At 34.2% G+C, this 24,752-nt stretch overlaps 2 protein-coding genes across 2 annotated transcripts; one reads left to right on the forward strand and one right to left on the reverse strand.

Moving 5' to 3' along the window:
• Positions 1–13,514: 13,514 nt before the first annotated feature.
• LOC128237866 (uncharacterized) lies at positions 13,515–15,300 on the forward strand. The gene is made up of 4 exons (XM_052953449.1): positions 13,515–13,658; positions 13,903–14,118; positions 14,352–14,433; positions 14,623–15,300. Exons 1-4 carry the CDS (start codon positions 13,518–13,520, stop codon positions 15,057–15,059), a joined length of 876 nt encoding a protein of 291 aa, XP_052809409.1. The 5' UTR covers positions 13,515–13,517; the 3' UTR covers positions 15,060–15,300.
• Positions 15,301–20,263: 4,963 nt separating this feature from the next.
• LOC128235775 (uncharacterized) lies at positions 20,264–22,909 on the reverse strand. Its single transcript, XM_052950576.1, has 2 exons — positions 22,853–22,909; positions 20,264–22,346 (listed from the first exon to the last, which is right to left on the reverse strand). The coding sequence occupies exon 2, from the start codon at positions 22,339–22,341 to the stop codon at positions 20,722–20,724; it is 1,620 nt and encodes a 539-aa protein (XP_052806536.1). The 5' UTR covers positions 22,342–22,346; positions 22,853–22,909; the 3' UTR covers positions 20,264–20,721.
• Positions 22,910–24,752: the final 1,843 nt, after the last annotated feature.

Genomic DNA, 24,752 nt, shown 5'->3' on the forward strand with positions numbered 1-24,752 from the left:
TATACTTGGTTGAATGTAGATGTCAAAAAGTAGTTTAAACATAGAAATACACGTACAAGTTATGTGTTATATTCTCTCTTTTACCTTTTCTTATTTCTTATAAAAACTTATTCGTTGAAATTTAACTGATATCACTAGCGGATCCAGGCCCTATAAATCGCCCAAGATTGCTTTTTATTTCAATATTGGAAAAGAATATTTAAGAAATACCCCCAAAATGCACCATTTCGGACAAGAAATTGTTAACATTTTCTTTGAAAGTGTACCCCCGAACCCCATGTCAACACTTTAAACCAAATACTTTTGTTTCTTAGGGAGGGGCGCTAGTTAAAATGCACACCTCGAAGATATGCCCGCTTACATCTAATCCTGGATCCGACCCTGGATTTCACGCAAAAACAAACTGTATTCAACTTTATTGCATGCTGACTATTCAGAAAACTCACGCTTAAAACTACTGTCGAAGAACATGCAAAACACTGTTTAAATGTTAAAGCAATATTTTAAGGTTGTTTACGTATATGAATGATACAGAATGGCGCCTACGTCACATAAATGAATGCTGAATAATGTATGTTGCCGTAACGAGCCATTTGCTACAATTGTATATGTATATATCATGCATTAATTTGTGCCACATATTGAATTACTTTCGTAAACATGTAAATGGCCTAGACAATGTGTCAAAAAATGATTGTTATTTTTATTCGGACATGTAATAATGACTAATGACTGACGAATTGGTCAAAAAAGTTTCTTGCAACAAGTACCTAGGGCCTTGGCCGGACTGCCATTAATTCGCTTCATTTTGTATTTAATAAGAAACTGTTAAAGCTAACAGCTTGATCAATGTATATTCGTTTACGTACTAGATGTAAAAGTATCAATCTGACTTCCTAGCACTATGTGTTTCTTTTCCTGTTTCGATATTGATATCTTTAAATAATTCAATTACATTTTTCTTTAAAGGTCCTAATGGATGAGCATGACAGTAGCCAAAGGATTCAGGGAGAAGGAGGGTACTATTTATAATATTTCACAACTTTAGTATTTCTTTTGTCATATTCTTTTTAATTCAGAAATATGAGTTTTTGCGTAGTGGATACATGTATTTCGAAAATGAACCGATATATTATGCTACTGTCGATGCGTATCGTTATACAAGACTGGCGTTTCGATGCTGGGGAGCGCTCGAACGTTGGGTGGTGTCAAAGTTTTAAAAGGCCTGCCACCGCCTTTTGGCTGCATTATGGCTTGACCAAACCGCATTCCCCTGTTGTTGGTAGAGAAGTTTAAAAACCGAAATGTGAAAATGTACACACATTCTTTAGTTAGGTCTTAAGCCAACGCGAATAATTTAGCACAACAAAAGTTGTTGTGTAAAAACGATGACATACATATCATTGCACAACTGAGAGAGGACACAGAATGTGAGGAGTCGGCTAAATGAGAGATCGACCGTGCTCTGTTCGCGTCACCTCTATCAGGATGTAATGAATCTTTACATGTAGGCTTAGAGCCTTGACTGCGACGTTCATCCTATCCCATCGGTCGTCGCCGTATCGAATAAGCTCTGATAAGCTATTCTGGAGGCACTTTTCAATAGATTGATCGATATGATCTTTTTTATCTAAATGCATTAGTTGTTTTACGCTATGTTATATGCGTTTCTTTTGAATATTTTATAATTATCAAAAAGCAACGAAACTAATGTGTTTCCAAAATATAAACCACTATGATGAATAGTATGTGCTAGTTACAATCACGAACATTCCATTATATCTAAATTAAACAATCAGACCTTATGAAGTTTTTAAATCAATAAATATGTGTTTACTTTGTTGAGAGCGTTTACAAAAAATACGGTCTTAGCCGCTATCTCTCTTTACTATCTATCATTCAAGGGCAAGCATTGATCTATTGTCCCACGTGAATAAATATACCGCAGCGGGTCTTAATATTGAAAAAAGTGCTGCATACAAAGTTTAGTGCAAGTATTGAAAAATAATGAAACATATTTCCCAGGGCTGCACGGTATGATTTGATGCAAACAATATACCTCGATTCTCGAACTAGTACTCACTAAAAAAGAATATTACAAACCCATTTCAAAGACATACTTAGTTCATAATACAATGAAAAGTTCTGGGAACAAGCCCGGTAATCAAACATTAAAGACTACACACTGTTCAGAGGCACAAGGCAAGGCAATCAACTAATGACACAAACGTTTAAACACCACAGACATGTTTACTCTAATATAAGCAAAATATAGAAAATAGACCAAGCTTATTCCCTGTTAAAATTTCAGTGAATGAAGTGAATACCAGTGATGCATGATTATTTCAGGAATGTTTTGTCTTATTAAGCATATACGTAGCATTGTCGTAAAGGGAATTTAACGACTAACGTGAATGTTGAGTTTTATATACACATGATGGTATCTTGCATGAATGTAGAGTTGTATATACACATGATGGTATCTGGCATGAATGTTGAGTTATATACACATGATGGTATCTGACGTGAATGAAGAGTTGTATATACACATGATGGTATCTTGCATGAATGTAGAGTTGTATATACACATGATGGTATCTGACGTGAATGTAGAGTTTATAAACACATGATGGTATCTTGCATGAATGTAGAGTTGTATATACACATGATGGTATCTGACGTGATTGTAGAGTTATATATACACATGATGGTATCTTGCATGAATATAGAGTTATATATACACATGATGGTATCTGACGTGATTGTAGAGTTATATATACACATGATGGTATCTGGCATGAATGTTGAGTTGTATATACACATGATGGTATCTGACGTGATTGTAGAGTTGTATATACACATGATGGTATTTTGCATGAATGTTGAGTTATATACACATGATGGTATCTGACGTGAATGTTGAGTTGTATATACACATGATGGTATCTGACGTGATTGTAGAGTTATATATACACATGATGGTATCTGACGTGAATGTAGAGTTGTATATACACATGATGGTATCTGACGTGATTGTAGAGTTGTATATACACATGATGGTATCTGACGTGATTGTAGAGTTATATATACACATGATGGTATCTGACGTGATTGTAGAGTTGTATATACACATGATGGTATCTGACGTGATTGTAGAGTTATATATACACATGATGGTATCTGACGTGAATGTTGAGTTGTATATACACATGATGGTATCTGACATGAATGTAGAGTTATATATACACATGATGGTATCTGACGTGAATGTAGAGTTATATATACACATGATGGTATCTGACGTGAATGTAGAGTTATATATACACATGATGGTATCTGACGTGATTGTTGAGTTGTATATACACATGATGGTATCTGACATGAATGTAGAGTTGTATATACACATGATGGTATCTGACGTGAATGTAGAGTTATATATACACATGATGGTATCTGACGTGAATGTTGAGTTGTATATACACATGATGGTATCTGACGTGAATGTAGAGTTGTATATACACATGATGGTATCTGACGTGAATGTAGAGTTGTATATACACATGATGGTATCTGACGTGATTGTAGAGTTATATATACACATGATGGTATCTGACGTGAATATTGAGTTGTATATACACATGATGGTATCTGACATGAATGTTGAGTTGTATATACACATGATGGTATCTGACATGAATGTAGAGTTGTATATACACATGATGGTATCTTGCATGAATGTTGAGTTATATACACATGATGGTATCTGACATGAATGTAGAGTTATATATACACATGATGGTATTTTGCATGAATGTTGAGTTATATACACATGATGGTATCTGACATGAATGTCGAGTTATATATACACATGATGGTATCTTGCATGAATGTTGAGTTATATACACATGATGGTATCTGGCATGAATGTAGAGTTGAATATACACATGATGGTATCTGACGTGAATATAGAGTTGTATATACACATGATGGTATCTTGCATGAATATAGAGTTATATATATACACATGATGGTATCTGACGTGATTGTAGAGTTATATATACACATGATGGTATCTGACGTAAATGTAGAGTTGTATATACACATGATGGTATCTGACGTAAATGTAGAGTTTTATATACACATGATGGTATCTGGCATGAATGTTGAGTTCCAAAATTATTACACATGATGAAATGAAATTGTTGTTTTCTAATCATGTATTTCAGCAGCAAAGTTCAAGCTACAGCTACTCGTACTGTGTTAGCCTCGAGTGGAGATGGAAAGACGGGGTATTTTTGACCAAAACATGCTTACTATTACAATGTTAGACTAAAGTTCCCATGGTTATATTTCAGTGCAATCGCTGGGAATGTAGAACTTGATATAATTAGGTTATCGTGTTTTTCTTATAAATAAGCCTTATGAATTGAACATAAAAACCCTTTTCCTTCAGTAAGAAGAGTATGAAAAAAACATTTATTGCATTCATTTGAAAATATATTCACTCGTTCTCGCACGTAAATATGTTATCCTTCAGTTGTCCAAAAAAGAAAAGAACTCCTGCATCACTAATATAGATTAATTCGTAAACAGTATATAGTCAATATAATATCAAATTACTCAAAATCTCTCAAATTAACATGAAACAAATCATAATATGAACAAACTTGCAATATTTGAGGAAACATTACCATTTACCATTAATAAATTATGCCAATTGGGAAAACAATCTGTCCTGCAACCAAGAAATGATACTTGGTTGAAGAAAGCGTGAGGTACGTGAGCCTAAATGGTTTCAATTCCGTGGATTATAGCTTAGTGTTTCGTTGCTTTTATCCTAGGGCTTATAAGCAGAAATTGGTAAAGATTTAGGCTCATGGGCTTGCAAACAGTTTCTATAGTTTTACCTATGTTATTTTCAAATATGCTACCGTAACAGAAGACGGAGATATAATCACTTCGGCTTAAAGTCATCTTCAAGTCAGATGTGCTGTATGTGGTTGCAATGTTTACTAGTTAATGATTTATCCGGGTGCCCTTAAGACGTAAACCTTGAATTTTTTTTAAACATGTGACTTATTTTTTCTGACATCTCATTGATCTCAATTTCGATTGCATTCAATAACACGTAACGCATTGAGCTTTTTTTATTCTCTTATCTAAAGTAGTTTTTGAGTTCAATTGGCTAAGAGTGGATCTCCAAACACGTCAATAAATGTGCATATGTTCAGACATGCTTTTGTTACATCATAGCTATCAAATAGTATTTTCACCAAGGGCGGGGACTTTTATTGAACAATGTTTTCTATTGAAACGCAGACGTATTTTACCGCTCTACAAACATATAAACTATAAACATATCCACGTCAATGTACAAAAAAACCAAAAAAACAATAAAACAATGTATTGGACACGTCAGTTCAACCTCACATTTTTAATTATCACTGATTTTTTTTAAATTCACTTCCTGGTTACGGAACTCTAATTTATGCACCAGTCAATTGTAACCACGGCCCCCAGGTCCGGGGTATAGCGGGGACTTTGACTTTCAGTCCAGCCAACCCCGGCTAAAATCCCAGCCCTGCAGGGACGAACAGATGGTAAAATCCCCACCAAATGCCCCCGCACCCCAGGGACCCAAGGTAAGGCCCATTCCCCGCTATATTTAAAGCAAAGACAAAACCACCGCATTCACCCGGCACTGCGGGGCCACCTGAAAGGTAAAAAAACGACCCATTTCCCCGGCTATCCCCGGTATACCCCCAGACCTGGGGGGGGGGGGGGCTGTGGTTACAATTGTGGTTGCATTAATGACAACCAATCAAACCTATACAGCGGTTTTGAACGGGGTAACCTACGTCCTATCATTAGGTGGGCTGCATTTAACGATACATTTCATCAGTGAGTCGTTATCAGTTTTGCACATAAGCCTTAAACAAATACAGTAAACAGACAGTAAATGAAAGTTGCCAACATTGAAATATTAATGTTTAACAATCTTTTAAACAAATATAAGCGTTATAAAAATTACCCAAGAGGACCTTTGCAACCAAACTTTCTTTCTTTATTTGTGACTCGAAGTATCCAAGTATACAATCAAGAATATTGTATAATGTCGATTTGGTGGTATGACCAGCTAGAAATGCGATTAAATAATGTATTGCAATATTTATCATCGGAAGCGAAAAGGTGTAAATAATGTAATACTGATACTTTCAAGTATTCCCTTCTTAAAATTTAATCATATGTTTTAGGAAAATCGTGTTAAGATTATACAAAATGGAATGGTTTGGGAAGAATGAATGCGGCGGTGACTGAAAACCTAATCATTATTATTTTGGCCTCATGTGCGGTTTTCCTATTAACATGTCATTTAAAGAGCATCGGTACTAAGCGATGCACATCCTACTGTGTTAAATCTACTTGTACACTATCATGTTTTAATGCATAGCTTCTCCGTCGTTTGCTTTTCAATAATCTATAGTGCTTACCCTATATTCGTTTTCGAACAAAGCAATCGAATATCATGGACATTCAGTGTTGAGTAATGGAAGTTTGCGTAATACTCTGCAGTTAACGAACTCAAATCATACATGACATACCATTAATGAAACTGTATTATAACTTTGCAAATGTACAGTTTTATCTTACTTTGAAGCAAAGCCCCGATACCCCAACAAGAGTCATGTGGTAATAAAACGGCCGCGTATGTTTGACATAATAATCTATGCGTACAAACGCAATGTTGAAACAATACATATAATAATGTTAATGAATTATCATTGATCTGTAAATGAAATGAAGTGTAACAACAACTGATTCAACTACGAAGTAGACTTCCTCCTTTTCTTATTTCAGTGCCAAAGCTGTTAATGTAAAACTTGCAGACAAGTAAGTAGTTCACAAAGAAACAGAAATTGGTGATTTTCAAGAAAAACTCTTAGATCAACTTTTCATTAGATACTTACAGGTGCGATAAGTAATCTGATAAGCTATATTTCAATGAAGTGATAGGTCTGATTTATCAAATTGTCTTTGATTATGACGCTTTTTATCATTTTAATTCAAACCTACTAATACGGCAATGAAATCCAAATGTTACACGTATGCAGATATGCAAATTACTCCTTAAATGATAGAAACATGCACCTTACCAGAATATGCATTACAATATGCCAACATCGCAACCTGCCATTCTAGGTACAAACTCTCATTGTTCGAGAGACCATTGCCACTAATCGTCAAACACGATGATGGTAAGGGAAACGCACTGTCTTACAACCATGATACCCTTGAGGAACTTAGCAAAATTGAGGAGCCATTATGTGTCATAGCTGTAGCTGGATGTCTGAGGACTGGAAAATCGTACCTTCTTAGTCGCCTTGTACAGAAGTGTGGTGGTGAGTAATAATTATTTAGTTGTGAAACTATTATTATGGAAATAAAAGTATACTTAATTAGATGTTGAGTATATGAGTATATGAGTATTGTTAAGATTTAATAACTAGGTCGTCTAGGTCAGAAAAAAGGCGAACGTCCACAATTTATATTTATCTTTTGTTCTCCAGTTTATGTAGCGAGTCCTAATAGAGTAAGAAATAATGAATACTAAATCAAAATAAGACAATCGTGGGTGTGTCTTAAAATGTTTGGGGATTTTCGCAACGGAAAATGATGACGTAGGCGTACAGTTTTGAAAATAAATCAGTCTCAAATGTAAATCTCAATGACAGGCCCATTGCTATCTTCTAAGATGTCCTAAGATGAGCATATGACTTTATTCAACTAAGGGGTCATGTAAGGTCATTTAAGGTCATAAGATTCGCTGGGATTTTCTAAGATTGTCCTTCGATTGTTCAATGTCAAAACGTGAAATGTTTCACCATATAACGCCCTTTCTGTGAGATAGTTATACGACTGTAATTCTATAGATCGACAGCATTGACCTATTGTCCCACAAAGGTCGTATAATACGTATTCTATTTGTGAACGCTACTACGCAAATCTCCATTCCCTACTTCATTCCCATATTTAGTACCCCCGCTTAAAGTATATGTGAATATATAGTTTGTCTTATGTGGTAGATGCTTTAGCAATTTTAAAAACCCATCACTTCCAACAGATGTCGACTCAGTGTCATAGCCCTGCACTATTACTCTCAAATAAGATTTGCCAAATTTGATACAATTGATTAAATTTACCAAAAATTATTAATAAATGTCGAAAACAATGGTTTGTTTTACATATGTAAGTATTGATTTTGTCACTTTAAATCAGATGACAAAAACTCGCAGGTTGTATGTGAACCGGGTTTATACAGGCACTGTGCGACAAGTGCCACAAGGCGTTTTAAAATCTTACTTTAATCATTTGTTTTTGTAGTTGTTACAAAATACATTCACAAAAAATGAAATTTGGTATTTATTAAGTCATTGTTTTGTAAAGTTTGTCCAATTCTTTTAAATAAACAATCATCCAAAGTAAAAAATTACTTTGTAACAAACACAAATGTAAATAGATTAATGTCACCAAGAAGAAGGAAAACAAATTAAGTACAATGTATTCAGCGTTCGTTATATATTATTACAAACTGAAATATGTTTTTGTCATACCTGTAATTCAAAAACAATCAGTTCTATATAAAACGAAACTAATAAAAGTAGAGTTGTGTTTGTTTGTCTTTGACAACTAGGAATCATAAAGTTATATGCAATCCTAATCATTATTATGATAGTCATAAGTTTATGTTGGCAATTCATGCAGCTTGCCTATCGGATGTAAATTAGTCCAATCTTGTTTCCTACTCATTAATAAATATGTTAATATTTATATGAAAAGCTACAGAAACAAGCTCAAAGACAAACGTTTTAACAAAAAACCCGTTTAATTGCACAGGGCATATATACTATTTAACCTTAATTGAACGGTATGCGTTAGATAATTTTACCCATTTGATATTTTCTCCATTCGATATACATGGATTTAATAAATTATATCTATAGTTTCAGAAGAATATTTCACTGTTGGGCATTCTGACAACGCACAGACCCAAGGAATATGGATCATGTGCAGACCGCATCCTACTCAGGAAGGGAAGGTCATTGTTTTTCTCGATACGGAAGGAATCGATGATCCAGAGAAGGTTTGTTTGATGATTACAGTTCTCTATGCGGTTTTCACAGTTTTCATTCCGGTGATGACTGAAGAAAAAAAAACTATTTCTAAATTCAACAATGGCGTTTATGTTTAAAAAAATAAGATTAAAGGGGCTTGTATGTTGTTCAAACAGTCTCAATCAACGAAATTAAGAGCATCGTAAAACGAACGTGTTTAAATGACAATTGGATTGTTTAATATGAAGGTTATACAGTTGTATAGAACCTTTACAAGTGGAGTTCTATGTTTGAAAACAGATCTGAAACAAATATCCACATATTCAATTTACGATTGATGTAATGGATTGTATTTCAGGTCGATGCTTTTTCATAACAACAAACTCTTTATATTTTCTTCAGCAACATACAACAGCCAATTACAATGATTGTCATATTCAGAAAATGCAAAACGTAACTTGAATTCATTGCTATTTTTCACGCATTTAATATCTAATCAACCGCTTCAATTTCCTATAAGGAGTGCCGGTTGCATTTATTGCCATTGATAAAAAGTTCAAAATGTGATTGTAGGTTCAAATTCAAGAAGACACTTGGATATTCCTTATTGCAACGTTGCTGTGCAATGTACTTGTCTACAATACGAAAGGCGTCTTTGATGCTTCAGACATCAAGAAATTTCGGTAAGAAATTTCAAATCATCATGTTTAACGTTTTTCCTGTCAAGTTATTGATGGAAGACAGATAAGAGGGTGGTTACGTTTGTTTAAATGACATTCGTTTTCCTAATAGTTAGATTTAACGTGGTTCAAGTCAGAACACATTTTTTAAGATCGATGACGATTGAAATATATATTGGTTTTAATTCAATAGTTTATGTCAGCCAATTTCATTGTTTTGTGAAAATTGACTTCCTAGATTGTTTTGCTTCAAGCGCTTAGCTTGTAGTTGCATTCGGCCAACGGGTTTCCTTATAATACTTGAAATGGTTCAAACTATGTGTTTGCCTAATTAATAACAAAAACAAAAACGTGAAAATTACATCTGGAGAGTATATGTTCTTGAAGTAAACATAGGTCAGGGAGTTTCTTGTGTGTTATTTGAGCCACTGCAAACAAAGAGTTTACCGCATTTAGAAAAACACTTGACAAAATAGACACTATTCAATATTACCATAATAATAAACATCTTCATCTGTTGTTGTTGTTTTTTTTTAAATTACAGGTTTCTTAAAGTGGTTCATTCTAATGTGACGGTTACAAAAGGTGAAAGTGAAGACGACAGTTTCCTTGACTTCTTTTTTCCGAATTTGGTTCTTGTTTTACGAGATTTTGGACTCCAATCCGATATATCGAAAGAGGTATTTCTTGAACGGCGATTAATGTACAAGAATGGGAAATTGGATGGTGCAAATAAATTTAACGAACCAAGGCGACTTATTCGAAGGTATTTCAAAAAAAGGACATGCTTTGGCATCCCGATCCCATGCACGAGGCCCGACCAATTGGAATCTATGCCGGATTCAAAGATTGAGTCCGAATTTCTGCAGCAGATAAACGACTTGCACCAATACCTTTGCGAATGTAGCCCAAAGAAACTCATATCTGGAAAGCATGTAAATGGAAGAAGTAAGTCTGAATAAAATTTCCGATCAAATCTGTATTCCTATCTTCGAAGGCAACACTGTCACTCTTAGTTTAACCCTCAGTTGAATTGAATGATCAAGTTATACTCGTTAAGACGATCCAGAAAATCTTGAGAATTGGCGTCCGATTTCTCTTTTAAACATAGATTATAAACTCGCAGCAAATATTCTAGCAAATCGCCTTCAATTGGTTCTTCCGAGTATTATAAGCCTTGATCAGCAAGGGTACATAAAACATAGAAATATATGTTTTAATATTAGATTAATAGAAGACGTAATAGACTATACTGATATTCTCAATCAAGAAGGAGCAATACTATTTTTAGATTTTAAAAAAAAGCCTTTGACACAGTTGAATGGCCGTTCATGGTTAATATTTTGACTAAATTTGGCTTTAAAGAATCTTTTATCAAATGGGTTAAAACCCTTTACTGCAATATAACATCAAAAATTTCAAATAATGGATGGATATCTGACTCATTTTATCTACATCGTGGAGTCCGTCAAGGATGTCCTCTATCTGCTTTGCTTTTTATAATAGTTGTTGAAGTTCTATCAATGAAATTAAAAAGTTGTGAAATGTACGAAGGTATAAAGATACAGGAAAAACATATAAAAGTTACACAGCTTGCTGATGACACAACATTATTTCTTAAAAACCAAAAGGAAATACCTATTGTTCTTGAAATAATAGATACCTTTGGAAAACATTCAGGTCTTAAACTTAATCGGACAAAAACGCATGGTCTTTGGATAGGTAGATCAAAATACAAAAGTATCAAATTGATTCATGGTATTAATTTTACAACTGAGTACATAAAATCTCTGGGGGTTTTCTTTGGCAATGATAAATATAAATGTGTAAATTTAAGTTGGACTGAAAAAATCGAAAAATGTAAACAACTTAATAATTCATGGAGTAAACGAATATTCACCTTTTTGGGGAAGATAACTGTTATAAAGTCATTACTTTTTCCAAAACTAGTATACTTAGCCCAAAATATAGTTACACCCGATTTCATTATTAAGACAATTAACTCGATGATCTTCGAATTTTTATGGAACGGAAAAAGAGACAAAATAAAGCGCACAACAATTATTGGAAATAAACTTGAGGGTGGTTTAGATATGCCAGACTTTGGACTTTTCTCTAAAACTATGAAATTAAAATGGGCAACACATCTTATAATGCTAACTGGAAAATTATACCATCTGTACTGCTTGACCAGTTCGGAAAGAATTTCCTCATCTTTTACATGAACATAGAATCTATCAAATCTTTACAACCTATCACATATAAACTAACCAAATTTTATAATCAACTACTTTCAACGTGGATTCATTTTAAACAACTGAATGCCAACCAAACTAAAATACCCAATACCTTTTATGATATTAGAAAAGAAATTATCTGGGGCAATAAATTTATAAAACATACTAAAAAAAAGCTTACTGTTTAAGAATTGGATTGAATCGGATTTAATATTCGTAAACGACATACTTTCAAATACTGGCATTATAGACACCAATCTGATTCTAGATAAACTTAAAAACAAAACTAATTGGATAGCGGAACTAAATATAGTTAAAAATGCCATTCCGATCCAATGGAAAATATCTGTGAAATCAAATGAATCAATAAATACTAATGTCAATTCAAAACTTTTAATATGGTTTGGGAACAAACTAAATAACGAAATGACAAACAAGGAAATATATCAGCTCTTTGTCCGGCAAATTTTCGAAACACCGTATATCCATAGATACTGGAATAAACGTGTACAAGAAAGTATCGAGTGGAAATCATGGTATTATATAGTTCATGAATCTATCGTTGACAACAAAGTTAAACAATTCAAAATTAAATTATTAAATAATTTAGTGGCGACTAACTTAAATTTATTTACATGGAAATTGAGAGACAGTCCCCTGTGTATGTGTTGCAAGGAAGTTGAAGATTATCAACATTTTTTTATCCATTGTTCTTCATTATCCAATGTTTGGTCGACGATAAATGCCTTATTTAAAAAATGTGGTATAAATAAAATGTTTAATGATATCAAATATATTGTAATAGGATATAAGATACACCAAAAAGAATACAACTGTGTTAATATTGTTTTAAGCCAAATATGTTACTGTATTTATAAAACATACTTCATATGCGACCGGAGAATGAAGCCCATAAACATATTGTCTTATTTATATTACGATCTGATTGCTTTAGAAACATACCTACGAATACAAAATGTCAATTACCGATTCCTAAATGACTTTATAAAAAACCTTAAGTACATTCAATAGATACTTTGAGTGTATATATTTTTTTAAATCTTTGTCTATGTATTACTTTATTACCTGTGACATTGTTGCTTTTATGATCTAATAAACGGACTGTTATACTTTAACAGTTCCAAAAAGAAAAAAAGGCGAGTATTTGATGTTAAGGAAAGGAAAACAACTCAACTTATTGCGTCTATAAATTGATTATTGTTTAACAAATAAGCCCTCATATTCTTAAATTACCTCAATAATAAATTACTAAAATCAAACAACATTAGCCTTTCATAAATGGGAACACTGTTTATGTTTATTAAAAAAGTGTTTGTCTAATTTAAGTGCTGAGAACGATGATAATAAGCTACATGAATTCCGTGAAGGAAAACACGGCACCGTGTTTACAAGATGCTATGAAACTGATGGCTGACGAGGAAAATCAGTTTGCAGTACGGAAAGCGTCTGAATGCTACCAAGAAGAAATGAAAAAGAGGATAAACAAACATATGCCAAATGAGAGCGGGCTTGAGAGATATCACAATGACTGCATGAAAGTGGCTGTAAAGAAATTACGAGAATTAGTTGTGGTAGATGACGGCGATATATTTAACAGAAAAGCGGCAGTAAGTAGGCATTTGTGTTTTGGGAACTTAGAACTGATAATGCTATCGAGGAAGAGTTTGCGTAGTTACGTTTTGTTGGCTCTGTTTGTGAAAACACTATAGTAAACCAAGATTGAGTTTTAGCTAATGTGTCTGTTTCATCTTATTCAAAGTACATATGTTAAAAAGTTTGAAAAGGATAATCATTAAAGTCGGTGATTACTTAACAATTTCTCTTTGCAAGCGTTTTCTCTTATATTTTAAGGAATGTTTCGAAAAACATTTGGAACTATTCAAGTCAATGGTAGAGAAATACTCCCTTGAAAGAAGTAGAAGGTCGATAGAAATACTGGACATGGAAATTCAACAGAAAATCAAAGAGAAAAAGTATGCAAATCCGCATGGTTACAACGAATACTTTGAAGACATCAACACTCTTGTTGACGAATTCACAAAGCGGGAAGATTACCATGGATCAAAGGTAAATAGGTGATATGATGTTTTAATTCCAACAATTTTAGAGCAATTTCAATTATTTCATAACTTTCTTTTCAATATATACGTTGTTGATGATTTATATTTTCCTTTTTTTAACATTGTTTATATTCTTATTTATGCTAAAGCATTCATCATCTTCATGAACTGCAATTCAAATATATGGCGAATCATTATGATAAGATGCTGCAATTTACTGCAACAAAACTTTATCTACAGGCAAGAGCTGTCTTGCAGGAATTCATGGATTCAAAGGTCGACGAAGAGCAACTTGTTTACGAAATGGTTAAGGGCGAGACTGGTACGGTTAATGGATTATTTTCGAAAGCTTTTTAACTTTATATTAAAATCAGACCAATACGCCTTAACAGGAAACATGATGTTTATGATGAATGTGTGAAAACTAAGAAGTCCATTGATACATACTCATTATTTCACATCGTGTAAATGTGAAAAACAATGGTTTGTTCTCAAATATAATTCTTTTCAGATGATGAAGTTCAACGTCAGTCACATCAACTTCCACGTACATTGGAGCAGTTTCCAAATATAAATCCAAAGGAAGAGTCAGTCAAAAAGAAGGCGCTAGAGTCCATTGAAAAGTTTGAGAATCACGGGTTTATGAGAATTGGGTCGCAATACATTGAGAATCTGGAATTGAAGTTACAAGAAATAGAAAAGGCTAAGGCCGAATTATCAGAAGACAACACATACTATAAGCAACTTGTAGATGAGTACAACGTCTGGTTGGACATTTACAAAAAAGCCAACTTCTCAGTAGATCAGGCTAATCCAAGACCGATCCAAATGCCGAAGCCTGTCTTAACGGACACCCCTGTTGTCGAAAAACCATCAGAAAATCCAGACGGTAAGAAACCGAAACCGAAGAAACAGCCATCCGGAAAACCAAAGTGCCCAATAATTTAAAAAAGAACAAATAAGGAAATACATTATGGTGATGTTACTATATGTTGTTACAATATCGTTTGCGCACAACGATCTAGAAATAGTCACATTGGACTTTCAGTACAAGAAAGTACATAACAGAAATTTCGAGTTGTATTGTGTAATGTTGGGGCACAATAAACTGCGACTACGTATACCCTTTTGTGTGTGTTTATTATGTAGCTGTATTTCTTATATTTATTTATAATTATTGTTCCAATGTTATCGGACATTTCGTGTTAACTTTATGCTCTTTGGCAACTGTGTGTTATTTATTCAGGTTTATTCATGATCAAGTATAAGGATGTAGCAAAACGGTTCGGTCAGGTCATTGTATTTTGGGGTTAGTTTCATTTCCTGTACATTGGTTTTCTTTTTCTTTTTGTAATATAACTCTTGTATTTAGATATACTGTATTATAGGTTTACCAGATGTTTCTTTCCTTTTACTTTCACAAAGACTTTATAAGTATAGAACATGTCATTAGTAAAAGAGTTTTATATTTTTGAACATTTGAACGATTGTGAGTTCATTTTCTTACATGCACTATTTTACAATTAAATCATAACAACCAATAACAGAGTTCTTTGATGCGCTCAGTGAAATTAGTATTATTAACACAATAAACAACGCTTATTCACGTGAAACATTTGCTTTAAAATGTAATGAAAATATATTTTGTTTTATGTCCATAGACATGCGATACAAAATAAAAATACAACGAAAAAAACCTTAATCATCCATATAGTTATATTAACATAGTATAAAAATACATTTTACGACAACCGAAAATAAAATATAATTATAAATATACAGTATGAAACATTATAAACGCCAGCAGGGATATTGGATGCACCTGTATTTCATACCGGCACAAACAAGGCGAAATACGTTGTTGACATCGACGAGAAAACAAGTTTAGGGCAGCAAGGTCATTAAAATGGCGAATAGGCTACTATTCCTTCAATAAAACATTAAAAATTATTCGAGAATTTTACTTGGTTTCCATAAGTTTGGTATAGGATCCTTAATTTTATTTTTTTCTTTACGCCAAATGCGGGCATCCTCCCCCACGCTCCCACCCAACCGTCACAAGCAGATGTTGGATTTTGCTGCATCTACGAGAATTTATTAGAATCAAAGCAGCGTATGTAGGTCTAACAAGGTTAAATCTGCAAACCATTAAGAAACTTATTTATGCTGTTTTGTGCCGCTGTTTGATATTTGCCTACGCCGATTGGTCCGATGTGTTTGTCCGATAAGCGTCAAACAAAATAACAGCTCGAACATAAGAGCCTCAATTTATTTAAGGTGATTTGCAAGCTTCCCGTTTTGATCACGTTACGTTTGTAAAACAGTTTACAACGACGTACCTATGTCGATGTCGCATTAAATATTTCGGCCGGCTGGGCCAGTAAAAACTGTTCAAACTGAACAAACCTGATTGTTTATCTTTTATATATATATATGAATGATGCGAATGTGAATGGTACAACTATGGGAACCTATAATATCATACAAATTTTGAGTTTTTCACACTAAGAAGTTGTTGAAAATTTGTGAACTGTGAACTTGTCAAGCATTTTAACATTACATAGTAGTTGCATGACTCGTAACTTAGGTTTCTTCTTTAAGGAACGAAATATGCGGGGGGAGGGGAGGGAGTCGACTAATAAAGAATAAATTGGAGTTCAGGTGCACTGTACACTTGAGACTGCATGTAATATAACGTACGGTACACTTATACTAAATTTGTACATCATGCATAATAGTACGAACTAAACAAAGATAAATTTTGTTTGCATATAGAAACGATAATCTTCATTTTTCATTATCATAACTTCTTTTAAAATTGCAAACATAATAGAAATGTAAAAGAAAACGAGAAACAAGCCACCTCTTATAGCACCGGCTGCAAATTATTACCAAATAAAGTAGCCTACATCATCTCAATATATAAAACAATAAATCAAAACAACAATAACTAAAATATGATGTTTCGAATGTTCCCAATACTGTATGCGCAGCTCTTCTAGTCTATTTCATTCGGCGGCAGGCCATATATCGAAGTTTATATATATTTAAGTCTCTTATCTTTATTACAACTTTTCCATGAAACGGTTAAGTCATGTTCAAGTCTAATACTTCAAATCTATTGATTACTTTCGATGTTTTGAATTTGGCAATTACAGAGATAAAAGTATGCGTTCTCAGTTTAATACAAGTAGGTAGAATGGTAGGTAGAATGGATACCTTAATATACCATCTCTACGCAAAAAGAAGAGGGGGTGAAGGAAATATTTGCACTCGCAACTATATTAAAATGAATAAATACGAGTATAACATAGTGAGACAAATAGTTCAAGATAAATATTGCGATAATGTACTCGCCAGTTAATTCAGTTACCCACCACCTCTATAAACATATTTATATCGGAGGACAGTGCACAAGTGCTCTGAAAGCATGTGCTTTAAGTTTCATTTGATTATATTGAACGAGTAATGGGTACGCTTTACGTCTTTTCTTTACCAATCCAAAAACGAAAACAATAATGCTGTGTCCAATATCCCGATATTGTTTCTCCGAAATACTGACACACTAAAAACGAGGGAGTAGTCTTTAAAAGAAACTCATTTGTAAACCGTTTCGCCGTAGTGGTGTATTTCATGTATAGATATGCATGCGTTTTAAATCAGAAACTCCTGGGAAGCATAAGCTACATCCACGTTTGATTTGATATCTTGAATGGATTATATTTATGGCTAAGGTTAAGTATTTGCACTTCGATGGCAATGACGACGATATAAAGATTATGAGAATAACCCGACCATTTTTGTTGCAAACGGAATACCTGGAATGAAGGCTATCAAACAACATAATAACAGTGATGTCATCGTTAAATGGTTCACTGTATAGTATGAATATATTTGAAAGGAGATCCTTCAAAAGCACAAAGAAGATGCAAAGAATAAGACAGCAAGCTGTCCGTAAGTCATCATGAAACTGGCAACATTGCAAATGCTTCCATGGAACAGATTGACCGTAATTATGTTTAAACAAACAATGTCCAATTTCATTCTATGATAACATACTGTCGACCTAGAAAAATGACTGAAATCGCGGACTTCTGCTGATGTATGTGTTTTGACGTAAGCTTGTAATTCTAGACAAACTTCGCCTCCAAAGGGAGACTTGAAAATATTCCAAATTCGAAGACGAATCTTGCGAAAAAGACTGAGGTTATGCCTCTTGCGCTTAAAACACGCCCCGCCCCAAATCCAGACACAAACGCGCTCGATGTTCGTTTATAGGTAGTGTGTTTCATTTTGATGTACCGAGCTTTGCACATATGAAAGAAAATCAATTGAATTTTCAAAAGAGCAAAATGTGATTTTGTAGACAATATTATTGACAGAATTAAAGAGATCATTCTAAATTGTTAACACATTCAACGTATATATCAAGTAAGGGTATTGTACCTCATCTAAACAACTTCTGTGATATATTTGGTTTTGAAGATTTCATGAAAAGAAATAACCAGGTTTTTCTTCCACGTATTACTTTTTGCAATTTAGACTTCATGTTATTTGTACAGTTGAATAATTTATATGAAGTAGCACTAGGAGTATTTGAATACATAAGAATGTATTACAATATTTACGATACAGACCTCTTATCGGATCGTTTGCCCTCTCCAATCGGTGACATTTCGTTGAAGCCATTATTTATAAACCAAAGCTGTTTGCTTAAAATCGTTTACAACCAAAGGCAGACGTAGGTTTCACAAATAATATAATTTTGCAACGCACTGCGCCCTTCTATTTTTTCAAACAAAACCCCAATAAGAAATATAACATCCTGGTTACAAAACAAACAAAACATATATCTTCTAAATTTAGTGCACGTAATGAAACTTTATTTAGTTCTCGAACTACAACCCCCCAACAACGCCTGAAAAAAACAGCCATCATCATACAATATTGTTGTAGGAGTATTAAAGCCGTAGCTTTCGTGGCAACATCAAGGGCACGGTATAATTACAAAAGCATATTCCAGTCTCAGGTTGGTTTACTCTACTGTTTGTTTATTTGAGTTTATCAAGGTCTGCCCGCGCACATTGGCTGCATTATGTCTTGACCCCGCCGTGACGCCATTACGACTTAAATTGTGTTTAAATTCCATAAGTGACATGAGATAGAAGTGACAGCAATTCGCAGTCAAATCCAGACATTGGAAGAAACATAGTATGATACAAGAGATCCGGATGCGATACCCTAGCTCTTTGCAAAGAGACCTCTTGGTTCTTTAACGTGCTCGGTGTAAAGCATCGATAAACGGCATACAACTTTCCTGGGTACAACCAGTACTTAGTACGGCATTTTCTTCATAGCACTACCCCTTAAACGCCGAGCGCCAGGCAAGGGGCTACTTGTAACAACTTTTAACGTCTTTTGGTGTGACGTGGCCAGGGATCGAACCCACGACCTCCCGCTCCGTAGGCGGACATCTTAACCATTAGGCAACGGAGACGGTTTACTCTTCATACCTGCAAGCCAATTATGTATTGATGTTTTTGTCGCCGGCTTATATTGAATAACGCCGATTTGCACGTTGAGCTACTTACAAGACCATGAAAGACATAAATGACGCGACTGAACAGGTTTAAATGTCAACATGTATATTTTTTATCATTCAGATAAGGGTGGAGGGCAGTTTAAACATTCTAACATGTGATTAAAAAAGCTGTTTTAGTTGAAAAACAAAACAAAAATATCGTTGTACCTACGTCGATGTCGTATAAGTTAAGATGCCATCTGGATCAGGTAAAGTATTTGCAATCCATCTTTGAGCAGCCATGATTGTTCTCTTTTTCTATATATGAATGTATTTTTTTATTGGAACGACAATTCATTTTTGAAAACAAAATCCTTTCCTACATTTTTTTTCGTTTACTGCGTACAATTATCAAAACATGTGGGAATTTGTTTCTCGAATAGTAACGTAAGGGTTAAACAGGACGTACAATTTATTATATGATCTATCTCCAGCCCGTACGTTTTTGTATGTTTTATCGTGCAACAAAATATTAATAGATTTGTCCTTTCTCTAACGACAAAGTTGTGCGTGACTGAAGTACATTATTATTAATAATATAAACGATTTTAACAACAACAAATATCCCATCGCTGCGTTTATTATTAATATACACTGTAGATGCGTGCAATATAATGTCCGCTACAAACATGCTGAAGTTGTACATCCGAAGATCAAGTGGTGTTCTGGATGGTGATGTCTTTAATTGTCTATATAAACTTGTATTTATATGAAAAAAATGAGCTTTAGAATGGCGATGAAAATATACAAATCAAATTATTAAGTATCATGCATAATATAACAAACTATTCAATTTTATAATATTCGTTTATACATTCAAACACTTTCACTTTATTGCCATGGTCATAATAAATATAAATTAATTTCGAAATTTAATCATCCAGATGTGTATCAGTGAGATTAATAAAATATGAACAGGATCTTTTTCAATACCATCTCCTTCATTTGACATGGTTATTTATGTTCGATGGATAGTTATTCTCCAAATAGTTCCAGTTTCTTCCTAAGAAATGGCTTGTGGTGTCGGAATTATGTCATGCATTTGTCCCACTTCCCACTGTGGACCTTGTATCCGGTCCAGCACCAGTTGTAGCTATATCCGTGTCTTCCACATGGGAATCCAGGCTGACAGCACCTTCTGTAGTTTTGAAACGTATCAACGTAGCACCAATAGTAATCTGTGTTTGAGCTGACATCAAGGTGGAGACCGCATGGACTCGTTGACAGACAATTCGTGTTATCCACGGTCTTTGTACCGGGGCTTCCGCAGTATTGCCATTTATTTCCCGAGTGACACCAGTAGTAGTTATTGCCTCGTCTTGCGCAAGCGTCTGTACAGCAGTAGTCCCACTTTTTCTTGGAGTAATCCGTGTAGCACCACTTATAGGAATAGCCATAGAAGCCACAAGGTGTATCCTCCCGGCAAAGAGAACTTCCAGCTGTCAGATAATTTGGGTTGTATTCAGAGCAAAGGGTGCCTTGTGTTCTACTGTCTTTGCAAAAGTTTACTTCTTTAGGATAGTTTGCTAATTCGTCAACCTTTTGCAACATTCCTGTAAATGTTGTCGGACTGTATGGGTTCAACGGTTTTGAAATTGGAAGGTTAGAACATTTAGTAAAACATTGTTTCATGTTGTCAACCAACTCTCGTTTCAGGTTGCAGGTGCAGGCATTTCCCAAAGTTGACAGGATCATTTCCTGTGCACAGTACTTTAAATGTTTCTTTCTACATTCTGCCATGAACCTATTGACATAATCTACTGTCATTCGTGCTTTGTAGCTATCATGACAACAGCAGCATACGGATGTTTTCAGAAGACAGCTGTATAAGCAGCCTTGTAATGTTTCAGTATCCATACATTTACCCATGCACTGGTTATCACTGTTTGGTTGCTCCATTTCCATTTCAATTTTAGTCATGTCACGTGCTACAATTAAGGACCTCTTTGAGATGTTGAAAGCTGCCTCGATATTTGAGGGTGGCAATGAATAGCATCGATGCGTTAAGACGCGAATGCCTGCGTTACGCAATCTTTCTCGACTGTTGGCGTTACCTTCCTCAGACATGTAAGGGAGAAAATAACCCTCAGTTGTGTGCGCAACGACCCTATGCGGAACACTAGCATACGGCTCAGAATTAAAGTAGTTTAAGATCAGCTGCACGCACTGTTCACAGGGCATTATCCAAGAGTAGAGCAGTACCAGCGTTGGTCTCTGCTGGAATCGGTTGATATAGTTGTTCCAGAGTCTTTGCATGTGCCCCAAAGAGATATCCTCAGCATGAATCGCGTCCTGAAGCTGCGGTATGTAGTCTGGCCTTGAAGCTACATAGTTTCCGAAATCAGAGGGATTGCTTGGAGAAAATGGTTGAGTGTTATCTATGACAGGTCGATAATCGTTCGTTCCGACGTGTGGATAAACATAGAGGTTCAGATTGTTGTTTTCCGGGTTGCCCAAGAGTAGAACTCCGAACTGAGTTTGACCGCATGACCGCTGATGATAAAACAAATCAATAACATTCTGAACCAAAGTTGTCCAGAACTCGTCGGTGAATTCGTTGTCGTAAAGAGACTTATAATCAAATGGCTCTTTTGCCAAAGATACTTTGAAAAGTATCAAAAGCAAGAATTGGGGCCCCAGTAACATCATTTTGTCTGAAATATGATAAAACATAGATTTTAGTGCAAGCATGTTTTGCATGTATACCCAGGGAGAGGGCATCACGGTAATATGGCCATTAAATTGTAAACTATTCTATGTACCATAATGTGACCATATTATTTCGGTATCGACTCAAGGGACTTGATATTTAGAGAACCAACATGTAAAGATTATACAGAAAACATTCTCAAACACGTTTTTCTTTCGCAAAATAATGCGTATATTTTACGTCCGATTTCAGTTGAAATACAGAACAAAAATACAAACTTCTTTTACTTTATTTGATATAAAGTTTTGATTATATTTTTTTATAAACGTAATCAGTAAATAATACGCTTTCAACTGACACTAGGCATCAACACTTAACACTATCGCAAATGGCTAAATGAATGGCTCAATAAATGGCTCATATTCGAACAACGCATATCGTGTTATCATTTAATAAATTAAAAAAACAACATGTATTTAGAGCAGTTAATAAAATAAGAATATTACTTACTGGTACTGTAGGCCCTAGTCCTACATTGCAACCCTCAAGGATCAACCTCTGTCCGATTTTAGAAAAGTAAATACTTATATATGATTATATAAAGGATGTCCGTGATACAATCAGTTCCGCTGTATGATGGTATCGTATTCCGAAGATCCTAGAAATTTAAAATTTCCTTATGTGTACTTAGCTTATCACAGGAAACATTTGCTGTCGAAGTAAGTGCTATGTAACGGAAACAATGAGTTTGACATACTTAAATTATCATTTTACGAAATACATTTACTATTCGAAACTGATAATATTCTGTTTTAAAGACGCACTCTTACTCCCAAATAAGATTTACCACAATAAATAGAATTGTTTTAATACACCAAACAGTGGCGGTTCCAGGAATTTCTAAATCGGGGGTGGGGACAACTTATTATAAACATATAAAACTTTTTTTGAATGCATTATTTAAACATATAATGACATGGAATTAACAAATAGACAAAAATTAAAAAAGTTGTAAAAACGGTATATCTGTGAGAGTGCATCTTTAAAAGCCTTACATGAAATAGACGTCATTTTCATATTCACCAGGGAGACAGACCTTTCAAAATCTTTCAACTCGAGCAATACGTTTGTTTCTTCAAATTTCTATCTCTATCTTGGGTGACATGACTCTAAAGTTTGCAAAATACCTTCTTCCCTCTCGGCTCTGAACTACATGATTCTTGGAAATGTTTGCTCTGAATAAAGCACATGATATAAGTGTTCCATTACCATTCAACAGCTTCTTAAATGTATTTTATACATAGATAACATTTTTTGTTCATAATTTTGTACAAATGCCTATCATGGAAAATTTTGCTTGGTATTTTAAGGTATTTTAGTAAGTAGTATGAATCAGCAATCCAACTTTCTTTCTTTTTCACTTTTTTTTAAAATAAATTATTCTATTCAAGAGCATTTCCAAACAAGCTATCAATATTAGTTGACACTAGTCTATAGAAATACTTAACAATGCTTATAACTACATCAACATACAGTGGGAACTTGAGGCTGATTCCCGACAACTGTTATGTTTGTTGCTGTTTTGTGAACACCTAGAGCATATTTCAAAAATCGTATATGTAGCTTTTCGCAAGGCATTTTACTAGTAAGTTTTAAAATGTTAAGTTTTGATTTACAAGGTCATGAAGTAACGATATGAATAGTCCCCAATATTTTACTAGCATATAATATGACAAGTTCAAAAGTATGGTGGGGTAAAGTTGCCAAAACGTTTACAAACATGTCGCTTAAAATAAGACTTCAATTCTCTTTTATACAGATTAATCTGACAGAAAGATAATTTTCCAGATGATGATAATAAAATTCCAATTGTTTATGAAGAAGAGTAACTCATGAAGGCCTGATTTGATAATGTAATACGAGTTATCTCTCTTTACACTAGAAGACTGAGCGTTAAGGTTACACACCACCATTGTTATTCCCTATGTAATTCAATGTAAAATTATAATTTTTAGACAACATTTAAAGGCATTTCGAGCGAATGCAGGCTATGATAACCACATATATTCTTAAAGTACAAGCTTTAAATTACCTTTTAAGCCAATAAAAAAGGGGGGTCAAGTTATTCCTAAGAAAAATCACTCCACTTGAAAAACAAACTCTACAAATTGCACCGTCCGCCATGACAGATCTTCCAAAATGACCTTTCAACTATAGGACAGCGGTTTATTCTTTAATCTCTACTCTAAATGATAAATTAAGCAAGAATAGATACTTAAGGTATAAAAGTTTCAGGAATAATAAAGTTTTGATTCACAGTGTATTGAGCATGTGAAAACATGTCTATCAATCATAAGAACATTTTTTTTATTGAGAATTTTCCACACAACGGAAGTACATATGACGTAAT

This window comes from Mya arenaria, chromosome 1, assembly GCF_026914265.1.
Source record: "Mya arenaria isolate MELC-2E11 chromosome 1, ASM2691426v1".
NCBI classification, from domain to species: domain Eukaryota; kingdom Metazoa; phylum Mollusca; class Bivalvia; order Myida; family Myidae; genus Mya; species Mya arenaria.